This window comes from Agelaius tricolor, unplaced genomic scaffold, assembly GCF_023055355.1.
Source record: "Agelaius tricolor isolate 1412-34295 unplaced genomic scaffold, bAgeTri1.0.p SCAF_18, whole genome shotgun sequence".
Lineage (NCBI taxonomy): Eukaryota > Metazoa > Chordata > Aves > Passeriformes > Icteridae > Agelaius > Agelaius tricolor.
In genome coordinates this window covers 15,655,684-15,674,038 of record NW_027269278.1, presented here as the reverse complement: position 1 = coordinate 15,674,038, position 18,355 = coordinate 15,655,684, and the positions used below count along the sequence as shown (strand labels likewise).

The window sequence follows — 18,355 nt, the reverse complement described above, 5'->3', positions numbered from 1 at the left end:
TGCTGGTTCCTGTCCTGCAGGGAAGGGCTGGGGTTGCTCTCCAGGGCAAAAAGGCTGATGCTGACTGAGCCCTGAGTATCACAGATGACCCTCAGTGTCTTTGCTGCGTATTTTGAGTCAGTGTCAGAGCATGACAGGTATGAGGCCTTGTGCTGTTGGCATGCTGTGGTCCCCTCTGGGACATGTCCAGCCCCAGCACAGCCCCTCCCAGGCTGTCCCAGGTGTGCTGTGGGGCCAGCACAGAGTCCTGCTGCCCTCTGGTCATGATGAATTACTGCTTCAGGGAGGCCACCATGAATGGGAACACAGTGCTGCTCCTTAGCCCAAGGAACAGCCCCTCCAGGGGAAACCCTATGCAGTGACACGGGGTGAGGGTCACGACGATCATCAAGGGTGAAGCAGTCAAAGGGGGGCAGCCTGGTGGGGGACACAGGGTGGGTTTGGGGTCCGGGGCTGGTGGCAGCGGTGACAGCCTCGTGCGCAGCGCGGGGGGGCCGCACGCAGCTGCACTGGGATGAGAATAGCAAGTGAGGCTGGGTAACCAGGGAACAGTTGCCATGGGAGCGGGCCGAGGAGGAGTTCTCACACTCAGAGGGGGCATCTTGGGGTAAAATCCAGGCATTTGCTGCAGCCGTGGAAGGAAGGAAGGAAGGGAGGCAGGGGGATGGGAATGCTTGGGCATTGCTGTTCCCAACGCACCAGGCAGGATGCTGGTGCTGCCCTCCTGGCACTGCCTGGGTCATGGCACCCTGGCACCAAGGTCCTGGGGCCACCAGCGTGTTCGTGTGTCTGTCACATGTTCAGGGTGGCTCTGGGGCAGAGCTGGAGAGTGAACAGAGCCGTGGCTAGCCCTGAGCAGGGCAGGGCAGTGGCTCTGCCTGTTTCCACCTGCCCAGTGGTGCTCCAGCACTTGGGGGGTGTCTCATCTCCATCCCTGCCCTTGATGGAGGTAGCAGTACACAGGTGAGGGGATGCCGGTGTGTGTCCAGAGCTGGAGTGGGTGGATCTGGACCCTACGGACACAGGAGAGCTCTGAGGGTCCTGAGCAGTGCCCCGTGCTGTGGGGCTGTGGCAGCAGCTCTGCACACCATTTTCAGGGGTGAAGGATGCTCTCAGCTGTTGCCTGGGCAACGGCTCCTCCTCCAGCCCACCATGTGGCTCGGGGAGCGCTCCCCCGCCTGCCTCCCCCCGCTGCCGTGGGGAGAAGGGGAAGGGGAAGGCAGCTCCCGGCCCCCGGCGCTGGCGGGGCCGGAGGCCCGGCTCCCTTCGCCCGCCCTTGCCCTGACCTGATGATGCCCGTGGGCCCCGCCGTGCCCCCCGTCCCTGCGGTCCCCATGCCTGAAGGGACCACCCCGGCCCCCCCGCATGGCCGCAGCCCCCTGCCCGCCCTGGGTGCTGCTGGGGCACCCGCACAAGCACCGAGCCGGCAGAGCCCGGCTGCCGTGGCCGCGCTGTGAGGTCGGATCGCAGGAGCTGAGTTCCAGCAAGGTGAGTCGGGGCCAGAGCCGAGGGGGCCGGGCGACACTGCGGCCCTGCTGCCGGCGGGGTGCTCGGGCTGGGCCGGACACCGGAGCCGCCGTGCCCAGCTGCGGTGGGAGTGGGCTGCCAGCGCCCGGAGTGCCCGGGTCACCCCTGGCCGGGATGGAGGAAATCCTTCCGGGCGGCCCCCGGCAGAACAATGCGCCGTGTGTGCCGCCGCAGCGGGCGCCTGCCACCCTGCCCACGGGGAGGAAACGGCGACGGGGTCACGGCCTGCTGGGGCACCCACACCCATCGCCCACCCGCATCTGGCACATCTCCGCCCCAAACCCGCTCTGCCTCGCTCCTGGCACGGCCCCAGGGCGCAGCGAAGGGACGGCGGGGACTCGACCCCAAGCTCGGTGCGGTCCGAAGGAGCCAGAGGGGCGGCCCATGGGGAGCCACGACCACCAGCCTCAGTTACAGCAGAGAAGAGCTGTGACAACCACCCGATGGCAGTGCCTGGGGGAGCCCTAGCTCAGGGACAATTGCCCAGGCCAGGCTGGCGAGGGGTCTGCCTGGGGGTATGGCACCCGAGGCAGCGGGGTGACCCCAGGACACCCAATGCCATTTCAGTCCCTCACTGTTCTGGGGGCCAGGCTGGCACCCCTGCCCCGCAGAGCCACGAGTGTCACTGCAGTGGCCGGGTGGGCTGTGGCAGGGGCTGTTCAGCTCTTGCCAGCGGCCGTGCTGCCCTCTCGTGCCTGTGGCCCCGTGCTGGCCGTCACCCCGGGAGCACGCCGTTGTCACCCCTTGAGGAGGCTGGGGATGGCATTGCGGAAACGGGTGGCAGCACCCCCAGGGCACCTCCAGGGCGAATGCAGGGCTGCGGACCGTGGGAGCCTGTGGCACCGCCCCAGCGGGCATCGCAGGGCCCTCACCCCACCCGGACCGGGAGCCGCTACCCGGGAATCCCCGGCCCCCACCCCGTGGGGCTCCCGCGGCGCTCCCGCGGCCACCCCCGGGGATGCCCCGGCCCTCTCGCCACCGGCATCCCGCCGCCGTTCCCCAGGGGCCGGAGCGGGGGGATTCCCTTGGCAGTACCGGAGCCCAGCCGGTGGCCCCCGAGCGGCGGCGGGTCCCGGGGCGGGGGGTGCGGGGAGCCCGCGGATCCCTCCCCGAGCCGAGGGCGGGGCGGAGCGGCGGGGCGGGAGCCCGGGCGGGCGGGGCGGCGCGCGGCGGCGGCGCGGGAGCGCTCACCGGAGACAAAGGCAGCGCCGGGAGGCGGCGGCGGCGCCGCGCACCGGGCGCGCACCGGGCCCCCTCCCCCGCCGCCCTATGGAGCCGCCGCCCGCCGCCTGAGCCACGTGCGCCGCCGCCGCCGGTAACGGGAGCCGCGGAGGGAGCGGGCGCGGCGCCTCCGCCTGTTGCGCGGTGCGGGGGCAGCGGGGCCGGGGCGGGGGCGCGCGGGGCCGTCGCCACCGGGGGCCGCGGCGGGGGCGCGCGGCGCGTACCGGGGCGCGCATCTCCGGTCCGGCCCCGGCGGGCGCGCGGCCCGGGGGAGGAGGAGGATGAGGATGAGGAAGGGGTGCCGCGCCCGGCGCGGGGAGCGGGGAGGTTCCCCGCCGGGGTGTCACCGTCTCCGCGGAGGCAGCGGGCAGGGATGCGACGCGGACGGCGGGGCCCAGGCCGCGGCCGGGGACAGCGGGGCGGCCCGGGGCTACCGGCGGGGCCCGGCTCGGCGGCCGCTCTCCGCTCTCCGCCCGGCGTGAGTGTCTCCAGCCCGGCCCCGCTCCTCCCCCAGCCCGCACGTCCTCGGCAGCCCCGCTCCCCCCGCACGCCCCAGCTGCGAACGCCCCCGGTCCGCGGCGCCGCCAGCCCGCCCTGCGCCGCTTCCCGGTGTTCCCCCGGCCGTCATCCCGGGGCTCGACCCACGGCCCTTCCCGCACGGTACCTCTCCTCCCCGGGGATGCCCAGGCTGCCGGCGCGGAGCCTGTTGCAGCCGATGTGGCGAGCGCTGCCCGAACCGAGCTGGTCTCAGCCAGGGCACCCCCTCCCCACAGACCCGCATCCCGGCGCTGCCTCAGCCCACGCGTTTGTCTGCGTGATGGAGCAGCCCCCGCTGCCCGCCGGAGCGCGGTCAGGGCCCCCGGCTCCTTCCTTCCCCATCGTTTCTTCCTTCCGCCGGGCTCGGCCCTCCGGCCCCGCCGGCACCCTCAGCCCCGGTGGCCCTGCCGTGATCCCTCGCCGGCAGCGCGGCCCTGCGCCGCAGGGTGATGGAGCACCCCGTGCCCCTTCGCCCTGCTCCGAGGGAGCGGTGGTGTCACCGTGAGCACACAGCCCTCGGCTGCCGCTGCTCCAGGCTCACCCTCCTCCCTGCTGCCGAGCCCGTTTTCTCCCACACCACGATAATGAGAATCCTGACGGGTGCTTACGTGCCTGCCTGCGAGCACCCATGGGTGCTGCTCGCCGCTCACTGAGGAGCAGACCTGCCCCTGGCACACGCCCTTGACATTTGATGCTTGGCTGGATGTGACCGAGCTGTCACCCTGCCTAAAGGGCAAAGGTGATGGTTCCCATCGCCACCACCCCTGGCCCTGCATTCCTGTGTTGGGGTGCCACCATCCCCAGTGGCTGCGAGGCCAGCGATGGCTTCGGTGCATGTGCTCCTGCCTGCGCCACGTGCCGCAGGCACCCGGCCCCTCTGCTTGTCCCTCCTGCTCGCCAGGGCACCCCCCTGTGTGGCAGCACGGGGATGACCCTCCTGTGCTCAGCAGCAATTTAGGGTGCACCGGCTGGGCAGGAGAAGGGGATCCATGGTGGCCCCCCTGAAGCAGTAATTCACCCAAGATCTTCAGATCATGATCTTCAGATGATGCTGTGGTACCACAGCATCCGTCCCCCACCCCAGGGTGCCCAGCAGTGCCGTGGGTGATTCTAGGGCGGCTGCACAGATTTGCATCCATGGGGGTGATGGCGGGGGGTGCACGGGGTGCCAGGCACGGTTCCCCCTGGCTGCGGGCGCTGCGGCGCATGTGGAGCGAGTCACCATGGGAACAGGGCGTCCACGTTTCCGTGTCGCTCACGCTCGCGTCTGTCTCGTTGCAGGGCCCCCACCCCGGCGGTCCCCCCCCAGCGATGGGCAGCGGGACCCCGGCAGCCCCGTCCCCCCGCCGCCCGCCCCGCCGGCCCCCCGCCCCGCCGCCCGCCCGGCGCACCCAGGCCTGACCCACCCGCTCCAGCCCCCCCCAGCTCCATGGCGAGGACGGACCCCTGACGCCAGGCTCGCCCGCGGGCCACAGGAGACGGCGCCGGGCACGGCCCGGGGAGATGCCCTCGGCGGCCCTGACAGCATCGGGTCCTCCCTGACCCTGCCGCCGCCCTGAGCATCCCGTCCCCCATCCCGAGGGCAGGGAGAGAGGCGGGGGCCTCCCCCCGGGGCCGGCTGCCAAGATGGTGATGTCCCAGGGCACCTACACCTTCCTCACCTGCTTCGCGGGCTTCTGGCTCATCTGGGGCCTCATCGTGCTGCTGTGCTGCTTCTGCAGCTACCTGCGGCGGCGGGTGAAGCGGCAGCAGGAGGAGCGGCTGCGGGAGCAGAGCCTGCGCGCGCTGGAGATGGAGCCGCTGCACTACGAGGGTTACGGGGGCAGCCCCCCCGGCATGGCCATTCCCCACCGCCTCCGCCTCGAGCCCCACCATCACCATCACCACCCCCACCACATCCCGCCCCCCCGGCCCTGGAGCTGCCGGCACGGTAAGGAGCAGGGAGGGGCTCTCGCATCCCCGGAGCACGTGCCTCCCCCCGGTTTGGGGGGGATACGACGTGAGAGCCGGGGCGCAGCGCTGACGGCAGCAGGGGTCCGGGGGGGGCTTTGCCTTGCAGAGTCAGACCTGTCAAAGCCGCCGTGCTATGAGGAGGCGCTGCTGATGGCGGAGCCCCCCCCGCCATACAGCGAGGTGCTGATGGACACGCGGGGGCTCTACCGCAAAATCAACGCCCCTTTTATGAGCCATGAGCGGCTGGAGAAGCAGGAGCAGCCTCCCAGCTACAAACCCCTTTTCCTGGACGCCGGCTACGGTTCAGCGCTGCACCTGCCCCGCTCAGCCAGCCCCGGCCCTGCCTGCCCGGACCTCTACCTGCAGCAGGAGTGCTCCCCACGCATGTTTCCCAGCTGGACGGACTCGGAGCTCAGCAGCAGGGACACCTACGAGACGGGACCCTGGCACCTCCCGGTCTCCATGCCCCTCTTCGGCAGGACTACCGCTGTCTAACGGCGGCCACGGGGGACGCCCGGACCTTGCCATGCACCTGGGGGGTGGGGGGTTTCGGTTGCTCGTGTCACCCCAGGGACACCCGCCCCGGCGCGGGCCATCGCCGCCGGCGCGGAAGGGGCTGGTTCCCCGTCTGGCCCCCGCCGGCCCCCCCATGGCCGGGGGCGCTGGGGACCCGGACTCTGCTCTGTTTCTTAAATTTTTTGTTTGTTACAGTTTGAGAATAAAAGTTTGTGGCTCGGGTTTGCCTCCTGGCGGGCTGGCATGGTGGGACCGCCCCCTCCCCAAGGCAGCCGTAGGCCCCCCCAGCCCCAGTCCCAGCCCTCCGTGCCGCCCCAGCAGGCTGCAGCCCCCGTGGGAGACGCTTTATTTATTAACAGACATGAGCACACCGCCGGTACAGAACTTGTGCTTTCCAAAAAGTTTCCGGGGGGAATGGGGGAGAGGGGCCAAGCAGGGGCCAAGCAGGGGAGGACGGGGCTCCCAGCAAAGAAGGAGTGGGGAAGGGGTAAAAGCCCCCACATCAGCTCCCTGCCGGGGTTTGGGGGGTGGGGGGGACGCCGCTGGCCGCAGCCTTGCCTCGCTCGGGTCACTTTATTGCCATATTCATTTATTATTATTATTATTATTTCTTTTTTTTTTTTTTCTTTGAACTCGTGCAAAGTACTGGGGGGCTCCCGGGGGGGCACGAAGAGAACGAGGACCCTGTCCCACAGCCGGGCAGGGGATGCGAGCGTGTGTCGTCCCCCCCAAAAGGGGCGCTGGGATATCGGGGGGGGGCTGCTAAGGGAGGGCTGGGGGGCTGACACGGCTCCTACCGACAACTTAAAAAAGAGAGGAGGACAAGGGGGGGCTGTAAAAGGTGCCCCGGGGCGGGGCTGCAGCGGGGCGGCCGCCACCTGGAGGCCTCATCCTGCGGGGCCCCCGAGGGGTGAGGGGGGCCCGGCCCCCGGCTGCAGCCCCCCCGTGCCCCGCCGGGGGTGGGCTGCCTGTGCCGGCAGCGGGGCCCGGCCTTACAGGGCCCCCCCAAAGCTCTCCTCTTCCTCGGGCAGAGGGTCTGCGTCCCAGCACGTGATGTCGATCTCTGGAGGACAGGGAGAGGGGTCAGGATGGCTTGGGGTGCCCCAGAGAGGGACAGACGCCCCCTCCTCACTGTCCTCACTCACCTGGGGGCTTGTTGTAGAAGACGGGCTGGGGGGCTTTGGCCGACAGCTCCTCGGTGGGGGGCACCTCCTCCTCCTGGGACTGGCTGAAGTAGCCCTCGCTGGCCTGGGGGTGGGGGGGGGCAGGTTGTCAGGACCCCCCCAGCCCCCCCATCATGCCCTGACCTCTCCCCACAAGTGATGCTCACCTGCTCCCCACGACCCGGTGTCCCATCCTTGGGGGCCATCTCCCCATTGGTGATGGGGGGCGTCTCTCGGCCCGGGGTGTCTTCCTGGGTGTCTTCCTGGGTGTCTTCCTGGGTGTCTTCCTGGGGCGTGTGCTGGCAGCCCAGATCCTGGGACTGGGGGTCCCCCTCGCCAGCTGCCTCTTCCTCATCCTCCTCCTCCTGCTCCGCATCGCAGAAGGTGGCAGGGGGCTCAGGCAGCTCGTCCAGGCTCAGCAGGGCCCCCTCCTCGGGCAGCATGGCCGGGGGTGTCTCAGGGACAGGGGCAGCAGGCAGGGGCCAGGCAGCTGGGGGAGTCACCCCGTCGCTCTCGCTCTGCCACAGGTCGATGAGGCTCTCGGGGTTGGGGGCTTCCCCAGTTTGGGGCTCGTCAGCCACGGGTGGCAGGGAGGGCTCGGTGGGCTCCAGGGTCACCAGGTCCCCCAGGGCATCACCCCCCTCTGTCCACACTGGCCTGGGGCTGGGCTCGTCCCCGGGGGGCTCGATGGCCTTGTCCTCGGGCCCCGGGAAGGGCCAGTGCTGCTCGGGCGTGGCTGGCCCGGGCTCCTGTGCGCTGGGGCTGGGGGACTCTGAAAGGAGGGGACAGGAGTCAGTGGGGACAGGAGTCAGTGGGGACAGAAAACCTCATCCAGCGCTGGGGGTCACCCGGGGACAGGGATGCAGCTCAGGGGGATTTGGAGTCCTTTGGACTGGGTACAGTATGGGGAATGCTGCAGGGATGGGTGGGGGTGGCTGGGCAGGGAGGGGATTGTGGCATGCACTGGGGAGTGAGGGGACATAGGGAGGGACAAGGTTATCCCCTGGGGAGTGGCAGGGAGGCAGAAAGGGCTGTGGAGGGAGCGGAGAGGTGCCCTAGGAAGATGCAGAAGGGAAAGTTGGGATGCACCAGAGGATGTCAAGGGGCCACCAGAGGATGCCAGTGACAGCAGCAGAGCTGGCTGGGGTGCCTTGGGGACGCAGTGGGGCAGAGGGGACATCCAGAGGGATTCAGCAGCCCTGGAAAGGACGTAGGGGAGGATGACGCAGATTGGGGAGCATCGCACTGGGGGACCCAGCAGAGACAGCGGGGCTACACTGGGGGGTGCAGCAGGGAGGCCCGGCACGTACAGAGCAGGGGAATGCACTGGGGGCGGGGGGATGCATGGTGTGGGATGCAGCAATGACACTGGGGGCTGCACTGGGGGATGCAGCAGAGACGGTGGGGATGCAGCAGAGGCAGGCGGGATGTGCCGAGGGATGCAGATGGGGCAGCACGGATGCACTGAGCCATGCAAAGGCAGCTGGGGGGCTGCAGCTCAGCCGAGGGGGCTGCAGCATGAATGCATCCTTGAGCCATGCAAGGGCAGCTGGGGGGCTGCAGCTCAGCCGAGGGGGCTGCAGCAGGGATGTGCTGTGGGACACAGCAGGGGCAGGTGGGATATGCCCAGGAATGCGGGTGGGACAGCGTGGATGCACCGAGCCATGGATGCACTGAGCCATGGATGCACCGAGCCATGGATGCACGGAACCGTGGATGCACCAAGCCATGGATGCACCAAGCCAGGGATGCACAGAGCCATGGATGCACGGAGACATGGATGCACTGAGCCAGGGATGCACTGGGCCATGGATGCACCAAGCCATGGATGCACGGAACCGTGGATGCACCAAGCCATGGATGCACAGAGCCATGGATGCACCAAGCCAGGGATGCACGGAGCCATGGATGCACCGAGCCATGCAAGCACGGCTGGCGGGGCTGCAGCAGAGCCCAGGGGGCTGCAGTGGGGCTGCAGTGGGGATGCACCCGGCAGCCCGGGCAGGGGGGCAGTGCCAGCCCTGCGCCCACCTTTGGGCGTTGCCGGCGTCTGTTCCGCCGCGGGCGCGCGGGGGCCCGGGGGCGAGGCAGCCGGGCTGGGCTCGCAGGGGCTGCAGCCCGCGGCCGAGGCCTTGCGGAAGGCGTCCGACTGGCTGCCTGCAGACAAGGAGATGGGCTGGCATGGGGGGGCTGCCCACGCTGAAGGGGGAACCAGAGCCCAGCGCTGCTCCTGCCCCACACCGACCCGGCTGTGTGCTGCCAAGTGCACGTCACTGTGTACCTGCCACCGTGCCATCCCCTCTTGGGGTGGAGGCTTCCATGGGTGCAGCAAGCACCATGTCCCTTCCAGGTGTCCCCACCACCCCCACGAGTTTCAGCCCCCACATCTGCTGGGCAAGGGGACAGGCAGCCCCACACCTGCTGTGGTGCACACTGGCTGTGCCCATGCATCACTCAGCTGTGCCCTGGCACAGCCTTTGTGGGCACAGCTCTGTGCCCTGTCAGCTGTGCCTGTGGGGGCACAGCCCTGGAACCACCTGGCCCCTTCTGCCCCATTGGCACAGCCCCACACATTTCAGGGCACAGCCTTTTCCATTCCACTCTGTTTTGTGGACAGTCTTGCAGTCTTGTCCATGGCACAGCTGTTCCATCCCCTTCTGCCCCACTGGCACAGCCTCACATGATCCTGGGCGCAGCCTTTTCCACACTGCCTAATGCTGTCCCACAGGCACAGACCTGCACAGTGCAGGGCAGCAGAGATGTCCCTCTTCCTTCTGCCCCATCAACACGTGATTCTGGCACATCATTCTCCACACTGCCTGACCCTGCCCCATGGGCACTGCATGATCCAGGGCACCGCTGTCCTATCCACTGCTGCCCCATGGGCAGAGCCTGCCCTGTGCCCTCTCTACCCCATGGGCACAGTCTGTCCTATCCCACTGTGGACATCACCTCCCCAGGCACAGCTCTACCCTGTCTCCATCTGCCCCATGGGCACAACCTGCCCTATGTCCCCGCCTCCCAGGGGCACAGGGACCAGCATGGGGTCAGCCCCAGCAGGGGCAGGGTCCCTGCCTGGGTGCCCGTTCCCCTGAGGTGCCCGTTCCCCCGGGGGTGCCCGTTCCCCTGGGGTGCCCGTGCTGCCTCCGCTGCCGCTCCGGTGTGCCGTGGGGTGGGTGGGCTGCGGGGCCCCGGCTCGACCCCCGGAGCTGCGCCCGGGAGCTCCCAGCTACCTACATGGGAAGAAAGAGGAGAGATTTGGAGTGCGGTGGCAGGAGATATAGGGGAAGGGGGTCCGTGGGGGGGAGGAGGAGGAGGAGGAGGAAGATGGTGGCCCACTGTCAGCTGTCTTTATGAAAGGACAGTGCAGACGACCTGTGAGAGAAAGACAGACAGACAGACGGACGGACGGAGAGAGAGAGAGAGAGCAAAGAGAGGGGTCAGTCCCTGCTCAGCACAGTCGTGGCGGGGCTGGAGCACCAGGGCACCGGGATGGGAGCACAGCAGGGTGGTGGAAGGCAGCATGGTGGGAAAATGGCAGGACAAGAGGATGGAAAGGCAGCAGGACAGAAGGACGTGAGGCAGCACTGCCTGGCCAGGTGGGGAGAGAGGCCAGGACACGGCTGTGGGACCAACTATCTGCTCAGCCACAGCACAGCCCCACAGCGTGAATCTGTGGCACAACCACGGCACGGCCAGAACACACAGAGCACAGCACAACCCACGGCACAGCCCCACAGCAGTGCCCAGAGGCACTGCCCCACAGCACATCCCCACGGCACAGCCCATGGCACAGCCCATGGCACAGCACACAAGAACACACGTCACAGGCTCCCAGCACAGCACCATGACACGGCCCCATGGCTGGAGGCAGCCCCCAGGACAGACAGTCCTTCCCTAGATTCACATAAAGAGTCCCAGCACTGGATCCCAGACTGCGGGGCAGCCCAGCTTCTCCATGGGGCATTCCTTGCCAGCTGGCAGCATGCTGAGCACCCCCCATGTGCCTCCCTCGCTCCTGCCCCTTTTAGCTGTCACCATGGGATGTATTCCCAAGCCATCCCCAGACCTCCAGCTGCCCACCCGTACGCAACCCGTACCAACCACGCTTCCAGCTTGGCTGTGGGCACAGTGCTGTGACAGGTGAGTGGACAACACCCAGCAGGGAGCAGGGTGAGCCCCATTTTGCTGAAGAGAGCCTGACATCCAGCCCCTGACAAGCTGCCCCAGCTTCAGGGGCCACGTGAGGTGCAGTGGCAGTGGCGGTGATGGTGGCAGTGATGGTGGCACAGCAGAGCAGGACATCCCCTGCCATCCTCATACCCTTGGCACCCAGAACCACAGTGCCAGTGATGGCAGAGGGTACACCCCCTCCCCACATTGCATCCCTGGTCTTTCCATATCCCACTGCAATCCTTTGAGCTGTGACAGTGCACTCACCTGTGCCCTGGTGTCCAGGTGCCCACCCCTGTGCCCACAGCCCCCACAGCCCCTCACCTGTCCTGTGGCTGCCTGGTGACACAGCATCACTGCTGCCTGATGCCACCCGCTCCTGCTGCTTGAAGAAGTCCCGGGGGTTGTCAGGCCGCTGAGCGATGATGGCAGCAGCCTCCTGTGGGGACAGGGGAGGCTGAGCCCCACTGCCCCAGGGGCGTGGGGCTGTGGGCCCACCCTCCATGCATCCCACAGCTTCATTCCCATCTAGCTGTGGGCACTGCTGGATGGGGAGTGAGGACCAGCACAGGGCACGGCCATCGCCACACTCACCTCCACCTCTGACTCCGATTTCCTGAACTGCTGCCTGTCGTCCTCGTCTTGCTGGTCCCCCTGGGAAGAGACACAGCATCACCTCCCAGTCTGGGCACCCAGCTGGGGAAAGCCCTTCCCTGGGGGTAATGCCAGTGGCAGCCCTGGCCCCGATCCTGGCACCAGTGGCACTCACAAAGATGGACTGCTCCTTCAGGCGCTGCCGGGCCTCCTCCGCCTCCAAGCTCTGCTGCTTCCTCCTGCAACGGGGAGAGGCACTGGACATCAGCTCCTGCCAGCCCCTGCCCCAACCCCAGCCTGCGAGGGACACCCATGTGCCCACCCAACCACTCACAGCACGTGTGCAGCCACCCCGTACCCACATCCCACCTGATCCCAGCCGTGCATCCATCCCATACCCAAATTCCGCCTGACCCCAGCCATGCAGCCATCCCATACCCACATCCCATCAGACTGCAGGTGTGCATCCATCCTGTACCACATCCCACCCGACCCCAGCCGTGCCTGTGCTCCTCGATCTGCTCCTCACGCTCCCGGTAGCGCCGTTCCCGCTCCTCCTGCTCCAGCCGCTCCTGCTCCATCCGCTCCTGCTCGAACCGCAGCCGGGCATCCAGGGCCTTTTTCCTCTCTTCCTCCTTACGCAATTCCTCCTCTTTCTGGTGTGGGGGGATCAATGAGGGGGCTGCCCATCAGCAGCTCACCCCTCTCCCTGGGGTGTCCCTCCGTACCCACCTTTGCCTGCTCCCAGAACTGCTCCCGGTTGAGCCGCTTCATCTCCACGGTGGCGTCGGTTTTCTGGTAAGTGGTGCCCTGGGACGGAGGAGAGGTGAGGGGATGGAGGGGCTGGGATCAGTGATGGGGGTAACAGTAAGGGGCACACGGGGTGAGGGGCTGTGGCACACAGGAGCCCCGGGCAGGAGGGACGCCCCAGTCCCAGCAGCATCCCCAGCGCTGCCGTGGGGACGTTACCACAGGCTCGGCGTTCTCGTCCTCGCGCAGCCGCAGGCGGTGCAGCACCGGGCTGGAGACACGGGCCAGCCCGTTGGAGAGCCGCTGCCCGATGGCCCCGGGGTCAATGTCCTCCACGCTGCTGGCATTGACAATGACATCGACACCCTGAGGGGTGCAAGCAGCCATCAGGGTTCAGCATCAGTGCCCTGGCAACTTCTTCCCTGTCCCCAGCACCACCCACCTGGAAGAACTCGGCGATCTTGGCTACGTGGCTGGCACAGGCGCATTTGCGGGCATCTGGCACGTCCTCACCCACCTGTGGCAGCCAGGGAGGGACTGAGCTGAGAGGGGCAGTGGGGTGACCCCCACCCCACTGACCTCAGCAGGGCAGCAAGACTGTGACAGCCCCGGCCACTGCCAGCTCCCTCACACCCAGCCATATCCCTGTGGGCACAGCACAGCCCCCCTCAGCAGGGCCCCCAGACTCACCCAGTTGACGAGAACATATTTGGGGAGCACGGCCTGGGGGTCCTTGACGCTGCAGAAGCCATACATCACCTTCTGAATCTCAAAGTGGCCAGAAAGCTCCAGCAAACCTCCACCTGGCACAGCACCATCAGCCCACGTGCACCCAGCACCAGGAACAGGTGACAGGGAAAACACCGGCACAGGCGAGCCGGCTGAGGGGACAGAGGGCCTTACCTCCTGATGCTGCCAGCTTCAGGTCATCAGAGCCATCCTCGTATGTGTAGAGGGCCCTGGGGAGACACCATGGGTGAGCCAAAGCCAGGAGGAGTGTGGGGCAGCCCCCAACCTCCCCATCCTGCTTAAACTGAGGTCAGGGCATGTCCTGGGGTCTGGCTGCTTGTCCCAAAACTAGCACACAGCCACAGCAACCCTTGTCCATCAACAGCACCAAGAGCCAGACTGCCAGGCAAAGCAGACAGGATGTGAGGCAGGGCCTATTCTCCAACCCTTGGTGGCAGCTGTGGGGAAGGGTCTCAGATTTGGGGACAGAATAGTCACTTGGGCACAGGGACCCACTGACTGCTGTGCTGCAAGCCAACACAGTCCCGCAGCAACTTGCTCGCCCATCCCTGTCCCCTCACGACCCTTCCAGCTACTGACCAGGTTTGGGGACAACCCTGTGCCCCAGTAAGGACCCGGGCCCACTCACGTGCCCGGCTGCGTGAGCCACCAGCCCAGCAGGCACCAGGCTGGGGGAGGACGCCGGAGCACCAGCAGCAGCAAATCAATGAGCCGCCAGCGTGATGGGGCCGTCATGGAGACTGTTCCTTGGAAACCATTCCCAGCTGATGGGAAACCCCCTGTCGCTCCCACCGTGCCCTGGCCAGCCCCTCTGGGGGCTCCACGGGGACCCCCAGCAGCCAGCACCTCCCCAGAGGCACACAGCCAGCGATGGAGGGGGGACCACGCATGCCAAATTGGTCCAGGGCGGGTGGGCGAGGGGATGGATGTTGCTAGGCAACCAGCATCCTCCATCACCATGGCAACCCCCCCATCCCAGCTGGGATGCAGCTCGCCCCGATGACGAGGTGATTAGTGGAGGGGAGCGGGGGAGGCAGGCAGGCAGTGGGGACCTGCGGGGCCTGGCAGGCACCCAAACCTGCCCGCCACCGTCACGCGCTGCACCCGGAGCGCCGGGGCCGCCCGTGCTGGATCCCCACAGCCCCGCTCCGCCGCGGGTGGGCGGCTCTGCCCAGCAGCACTCGGCTGCTGCTGCCCGCACGGCGCTTCCCAGAGCCCCAAAATCCCCGCTGAGCTGAGCAAAGCCTTCCTCACTCCAGCCTGCAGCTTCAATCCACAGCCTGGGGAACGGGGATTGAGGGTCCCTGCGGGCAGAGCCACCCCCTAAACAGGGCCGTGGTTGGAGCTAAAAAGCAAGGGGAAGGTAGGCAGGTGCCTAAGAGGGAGAGGGCCTCCCTCTGCCTCCCCGAGCCCCTGGCAGGGAGCCGCAGATAATTGCACCAACAAGATTGACTTTAATCCGCACATCCCGATCCCGCTAATCGGCCGCCCCAGCCGGCGCCAGCTTCCAGGCCTGGAACAGCTGCAAAGTGCTGTCTGAGATGGCTGTGACAGGGAAGGGTGGCAAATGCAGCCCCTGAGCCCCCAGGAATAGGGGAGGACGGCAGCAGTTTGGGGGAGCCCAGGGCAGCGAGCTGGAAGCTGGCAGGGTGGGATGCAGCTGGCAGCAGACAGGAGAAAAGAAGTAGGGCAGAGCCACAGCATCAGTGCCTGGGGAGCCCTGTGGGTGCTGGGGGCACCCACTGCCTGCTTTTCCTCCCCAAAACCCTGCCATGCCAGGTGGTATCTGGGCACAAGGCTGCTGCCTGCACCTGGGGGTGCTCCCAGGGCAGATGGGGCTTGCTGTGGACCCAGCTCAGCAGCACAGCCTGACTCCATGCCAGGATGGAGGTTTCCATTCCAGGAGACAGGGAAGCCGTGCTGGGGCCAGTAGCGTCCCCAGGGGTGTCCCCAGGGACCCACAGCCCAACAGCACCACTACAACCCCTGGCAGTGGGGACCAGCTGTGTCACAGCGGGTGCTGTCAGCATCATGCATTGCTTACCCCGCTTCCATGGGCTTTAATCCCTCCACCCATCCCATACAGCCCTTTCCCACCCCCAGGCTCCAGGTATGTGGGTCACCCGGGGGTGGAGATGCCCCGTGCAGCCCGGGGGGGGCTCCCTGCAGCCGGGGGGCTCCACTGAGGATCCCTGATCACCCCAACCATAGAGACCTCAGCCCCGCTGCCCTCGCATGGCCCCGCTGCTCACCGGAGCAGGCAGAGCAGCACCCCCGGGTGCCAGAACGGGGCTCCCGCGGCAGTCTACCCCCCATGCCGCGGCCAGGGAGGGGTCACATCGCCCCAGCCTCCCGCCCCAGCCCCGGCACATGTGTTTCCAATGTGGCTGGGAGCTCCAGGGAGTCGGCGTGCTCAGAAAGCAGCACCAAATTCCTTTCCGATCGAGTAATGGGCCCCAGCAGCCTTCGCGGGGCCGGGCAGGGGGAGGGGATGCTCGGACCCTCCAGGACAGGGCTGGAGCAGGGGAAATCCCAGACTAAACAGAGGGATCCCGTCCGGACCTGAGCGTGGCATTCCCCGGTACCGGCCCAGGGCCAGGCTCTGGCACAGTGTCCTCCCTGTGTCGGCCAGGCTGGGCCCTCCTCCCACTGTCCCCATCACCTTGCCCGATGCAGCCCCAGCAGCATCACCCCTCATCCCGCACCCTGCAGCGGGCCCTGCAGAGGGGATGCTGCTCCCGCAGGCGCTGAGTGCCAGGACTCCGGTGACAATGGAGCACCGGCTGGGCACGATGGAGCGGCTGGGGACGATGGAGCAAAGTCACCCCCACGGATGGGATTGGCAGGGGATCACTGCCGGGCCGGGATCAGCGTTGGAGGTGTGTGTGGGGGAGCCGCCACCGGCACTCGCCTTCCCGGGAACCGATTCTGCTGCTCTCAGCAGCTTTGGCAGGGACGGCTCCTTTGCAGCGGATGCCGGGAAGCGAGATGTACCCAGGGCTGACAGCTGCCGCCTGGCCGGCAGCACACACGGCGCTTGCCCACAGCGCCCCTGGGCTGACAGCGGGACTGTGGGGCCCTGCGGAGACCCCCGGCGACTGGCAGGGACCTGGACCTGCCCAGGCCCTGTGCTGAGAGCAGCGACCTGGTTAGAGATAGACGTCTGAGCGGCTGGGCTGTGGGTGCAGCCCAGCTGGGAGGTGGGAGTCCCCGGATGGGTGGTGGGTGTATCCCGGAGGGGCGGCGGATGCCCCTGGCTGGATGGTGGGCGCACAGTAGCTCCCCTCCGTCCGCCCCCCACCAAAAGCATCATGCACAGCATGCACCCAGCACTGTCCAGCGCCGCGGCTCTGCCCGGCGAGATGCGCCCCGGCGCGCCGGCAGCGTTCCCACCCAGCACGCCAGAGGCACCCTGGAGGGCAGGGAGGGGATCGCGGGGCAGATGGCCCCCGCCAGCCTCCCGGCACCCGGCTGGGCTGGGAGATGCGGGTGGGCTGGCAGCGGGTGATGCTCCCTGCAGCGGGCCCGGATCCGGCCGGCCTCGACACCGGGTGCCCCGCACCGGGGCGCGGGCAGCGCGAGAAGCCGGGGGTCCCAGCGGGGAGAGCCACTCCCCTCCCCGGCTCAACAGCAATCCCGGCCCGGCGGGGCAATCCCGGCCCGACACCACGACCCCCCAGGGATGTGGCAGCCCAGGAGCTTGAGGGAATCTCAGGGTAGCGGGAGCGGCGGGAGATGCTCGGTGCCCCCCCGGCTTCAGGCCTCGCTCCGCCGGGCAGCGGGACCGCCCGCTGCTGGGGTACCGGCGGAGCCGGTCGGGAGCAGGACCGGTCGGGAGCGGGGCCGGGCTGCGGGGCCCCGATCCCTCCCCATCCCCCGTTCCCCGGGCGCCCCTGCCCGCGGCTCCTGCTCCAGACAATGGCGAGGAACCGGTGCCGGGTCCAGCACCGGGGAGCCCCACGGGGCCCTCCCCACCGTGCGCGAATTCCCCCGCTCCCCGCTCTCGCTGCCCGGCCGGGGTCGGACCGGGCCGTGCCGGGGAGTCCCGGCGCTCGCACGTGCCGGCCCGGCGCAGACAAAGCGGGGACCGCGCCCCGGCCCGGTGCGGCGGGCAGGTGCGGGCACCGGGGGCGGCGAGCCGGGCACACCCCCCGCCGCCCCGCCCGCCTTTGTGTGCCGGGGCTCCCGGGGACGGCGGGGGGCGCAGCTCGGGGCGCGGCCGGTGTTACCGGGCGGCTCCGTGCACAAAGGGCGGCGGCGGCGGCGGGGACAAAGGGGCGGCGGCGGCGGCGGGCGCGCTCACCAGTCGGTGGGGCTGTCCTCGCCGATCACGTCCTGGTAGGAGGCGAGCAGCTCCAGGCGGTGCGCCGCGAAGCCGACGCCAGCCATGGCGGGGCCGGGATGCTGCCGGGGGACCGGAGGGACCGGCCGCCTGCCCGCCTCCGAGACACTGCCGCAGCGGCCGGGCGGAGGGGCGAGCGGCGGGGAGGCTCCGCCCGCCGCCGCGCCCGGTCCTAGCGCCGCGAACGGCGGCCCCCCTCCCCTCCCCTCCGCCCCCCCGCCCGGCCCCCGCCCCCGCCGCGCCCCCGGGGCGCCCCCAGGGCATCCCGCCGGCCGCGCCGCCCGGCCCCGGGCCGGGACCCCGGGGGTGCGGGCAGCATCACCCCCGCCCCGCCGCCCCCGCGCACAGCTCGCCCCCGGGATCCCGCAGCTTGGGCTCCGCTCTGCCCCCGCAACACCGCGCCCCGGGCCATCCCCCGCCCCAGGGACACCGAACCCCGGCTCAGCTCCTCCGGGAACCTGCACGCCGGGTGATTTCACATCCCAGGCTCTCCTCCGCCCTGGGGACCCCGCATCCTGCGCTGCCCCTCCTGGGATCTTGCACTCTGGAGACCTCTCCTGCTGGGTGGTCCTCTCCATTCCCATATTGTCCCCTGCCCCACGTCCTCTACACCCAGAGGTCGTGGCACACCTGGCTTCCTGCGCCCTCCGCTGCCCTACAGAGCCCCTGTGTCCAAGGTTTCCTCTCCAAGGACACCGCACCGTAGGCTTTGCCCTACACACCCAGCAATGCCCTCGCTGCTTGCACAAGGGGTCAGTGGACAGAGCCTTTTGGGGGGCCTCTTTACTGCCCATCTGCTCTTCTATCCTCACCATTCCCAAGCCCCCAT

At 68.5% G+C, this 18,355-nt stretch overlaps 3 protein-coding genes across 6 annotated transcripts; 2 read left to right on the top strand and 1 right to left on the bottom strand.

Moving 5' to 3' along the window:
- The first annotated feature begins 1,130 nt into the window (after nucleotides 1-1,130).
- PRR7 (proline rich 7, synaptic) lies at nucleotides 1,131-5,975 on the top strand. Of its 3 annotated transcripts, none has more exons than XM_071443553.1 (3): nucleotides 1,133-1,488; nucleotides 4,567-5,215; nucleotides 5,345-5,975. In XM_071443553.1, exons 2-3 carry the CDS (start codon nucleotides 4,912-4,914, stop codon nucleotides 5,731-5,733), a joined length of 693 nt encoding a protein of 230 aa, XP_071299654.1. In that variant the 5' UTR covers nucleotides 1,133-1,488; nucleotides 4,567-4,911; the 3' UTR covers nucleotides 5,734-5,975. The 3 variants fall into 3 exon arrangements, with proteins under 3 accessions (XP_071299652.1, XP_071299654.1, XP_071299653.1); XM_071443552.1 differs by having other exon boundaries at nucleotides 5,318-5,975; XM_071443551.1 differs by having other exon boundaries at nucleotides 1,131-1,488; nucleotides 4,567-5,975.
- On the top strand, nucleotides 2,486-4,844 carry LOC139597971 (basic proline-rich protein-like). Its single transcript, XM_071443796.1, has 2 exons — nucleotides 2,486-3,731; nucleotides 4,567-4,844. The coding sequence occupies exons 1-2, from the start codon at nucleotides 2,486-2,488 to the stop codon at nucleotides 4,842-4,844; spliced, it is 1,524 nt and encodes a 507-aa protein (XP_071299897.1).
- A 113-nt stretch (nucleotides 5,976-6,088) lies between the features above and the next one.
- DBN1 (drebrin 1) lies at nucleotides 6,089-17,685 on the bottom strand. Of its 2 annotated transcripts, XM_071443547.1 has the most exons (15): nucleotides 17,488-17,684; nucleotides 13,338-13,393; nucleotides 13,125-13,237; nucleotides 12,877-12,951; nucleotides 12,654-12,800; nucleotides 12,417-12,494; nucleotides 12,189-12,340; nucleotides 11,860-11,923; nucleotides 11,685-11,744; nucleotides 11,415-11,529; nucleotides 10,155-10,292; nucleotides 8,949-9,074; nucleotides 7,085-7,689; nucleotides 6,900-7,002; nucleotides 6,089-6,817 (listed from the first exon to the last, which is right to left on the bottom strand). In XM_071443547.1, exons 1-15 carry the CDS (start codon nucleotides 17,571-17,573, stop codon nucleotides 6,747-6,749), a joined length of 1,989 nt encoding a protein of 662 aa, XP_071299648.1. In that variant the 5' UTR covers nucleotides 17,574-17,684; the 3' UTR covers nucleotides 6,089-6,746. The 2 variants fall into 2 exon arrangements, with proteins under 2 accessions (XP_071299648.1, XP_071299649.1); XM_071443548.1 differs by lacking the exon at nucleotides 10,155-10,292 and having other exon boundaries at nucleotides 17,488-17,685.
- Nucleotides 17,686-18,355: the final 670 nt, after the last annotated feature.

What these genes read in the sequence shown, in the direction of transcription:
- LOC139597971 (XM_071443796.1), top strand. Translation starts at nt 2,486, where the DNA reads ATGCCCCGGCCCTCTCGCCACCGGCATCCCGCCGCCGTTCCCCAGGGG. An exon ending in GCGCGGCCCTGCGCCGCAGG is followed by an intron (nt 3,732 to 4,566) that starts GTGATGGAGCAC and finishes GTCTCGTTGCAG; the next exon opens with GGCCCCCACCCCGGCGGTCC.
- DBN1 (XM_071443547.1), bottom strand. Translation starts at nt 17,573, where the DNA reads ATGGCTGGCGTCGGCTTCGCGGCGCACCGCCTGGAGCTGCTCGCCTCC. An exon ending in TCTCTCCTCTTTCTTCCCAT is followed by an intron (nt 9,075 to 10,154) that starts GTAGGTAGCTGG and finishes CCTTGTCTGCAG; the next exon opens with GCAGCCAGTCGGACGCCTTC. An exon ending in CTTCTACAACAAGCCCCCAG is followed by an intron (nt 6,818 to 6,899) that starts GTGAGTGAGGAC and finishes CCTGTCCTCCAG; the next exon opens with AGATCGACATCACGTGCTGG.
- PRR7 (XM_071443551.1), top strand. Translation starts at nt 4,912, where the DNA reads ATGGTGATGTCCCAGGGCACCTACACCTTCCTCACCTGCTTCGCGGGC.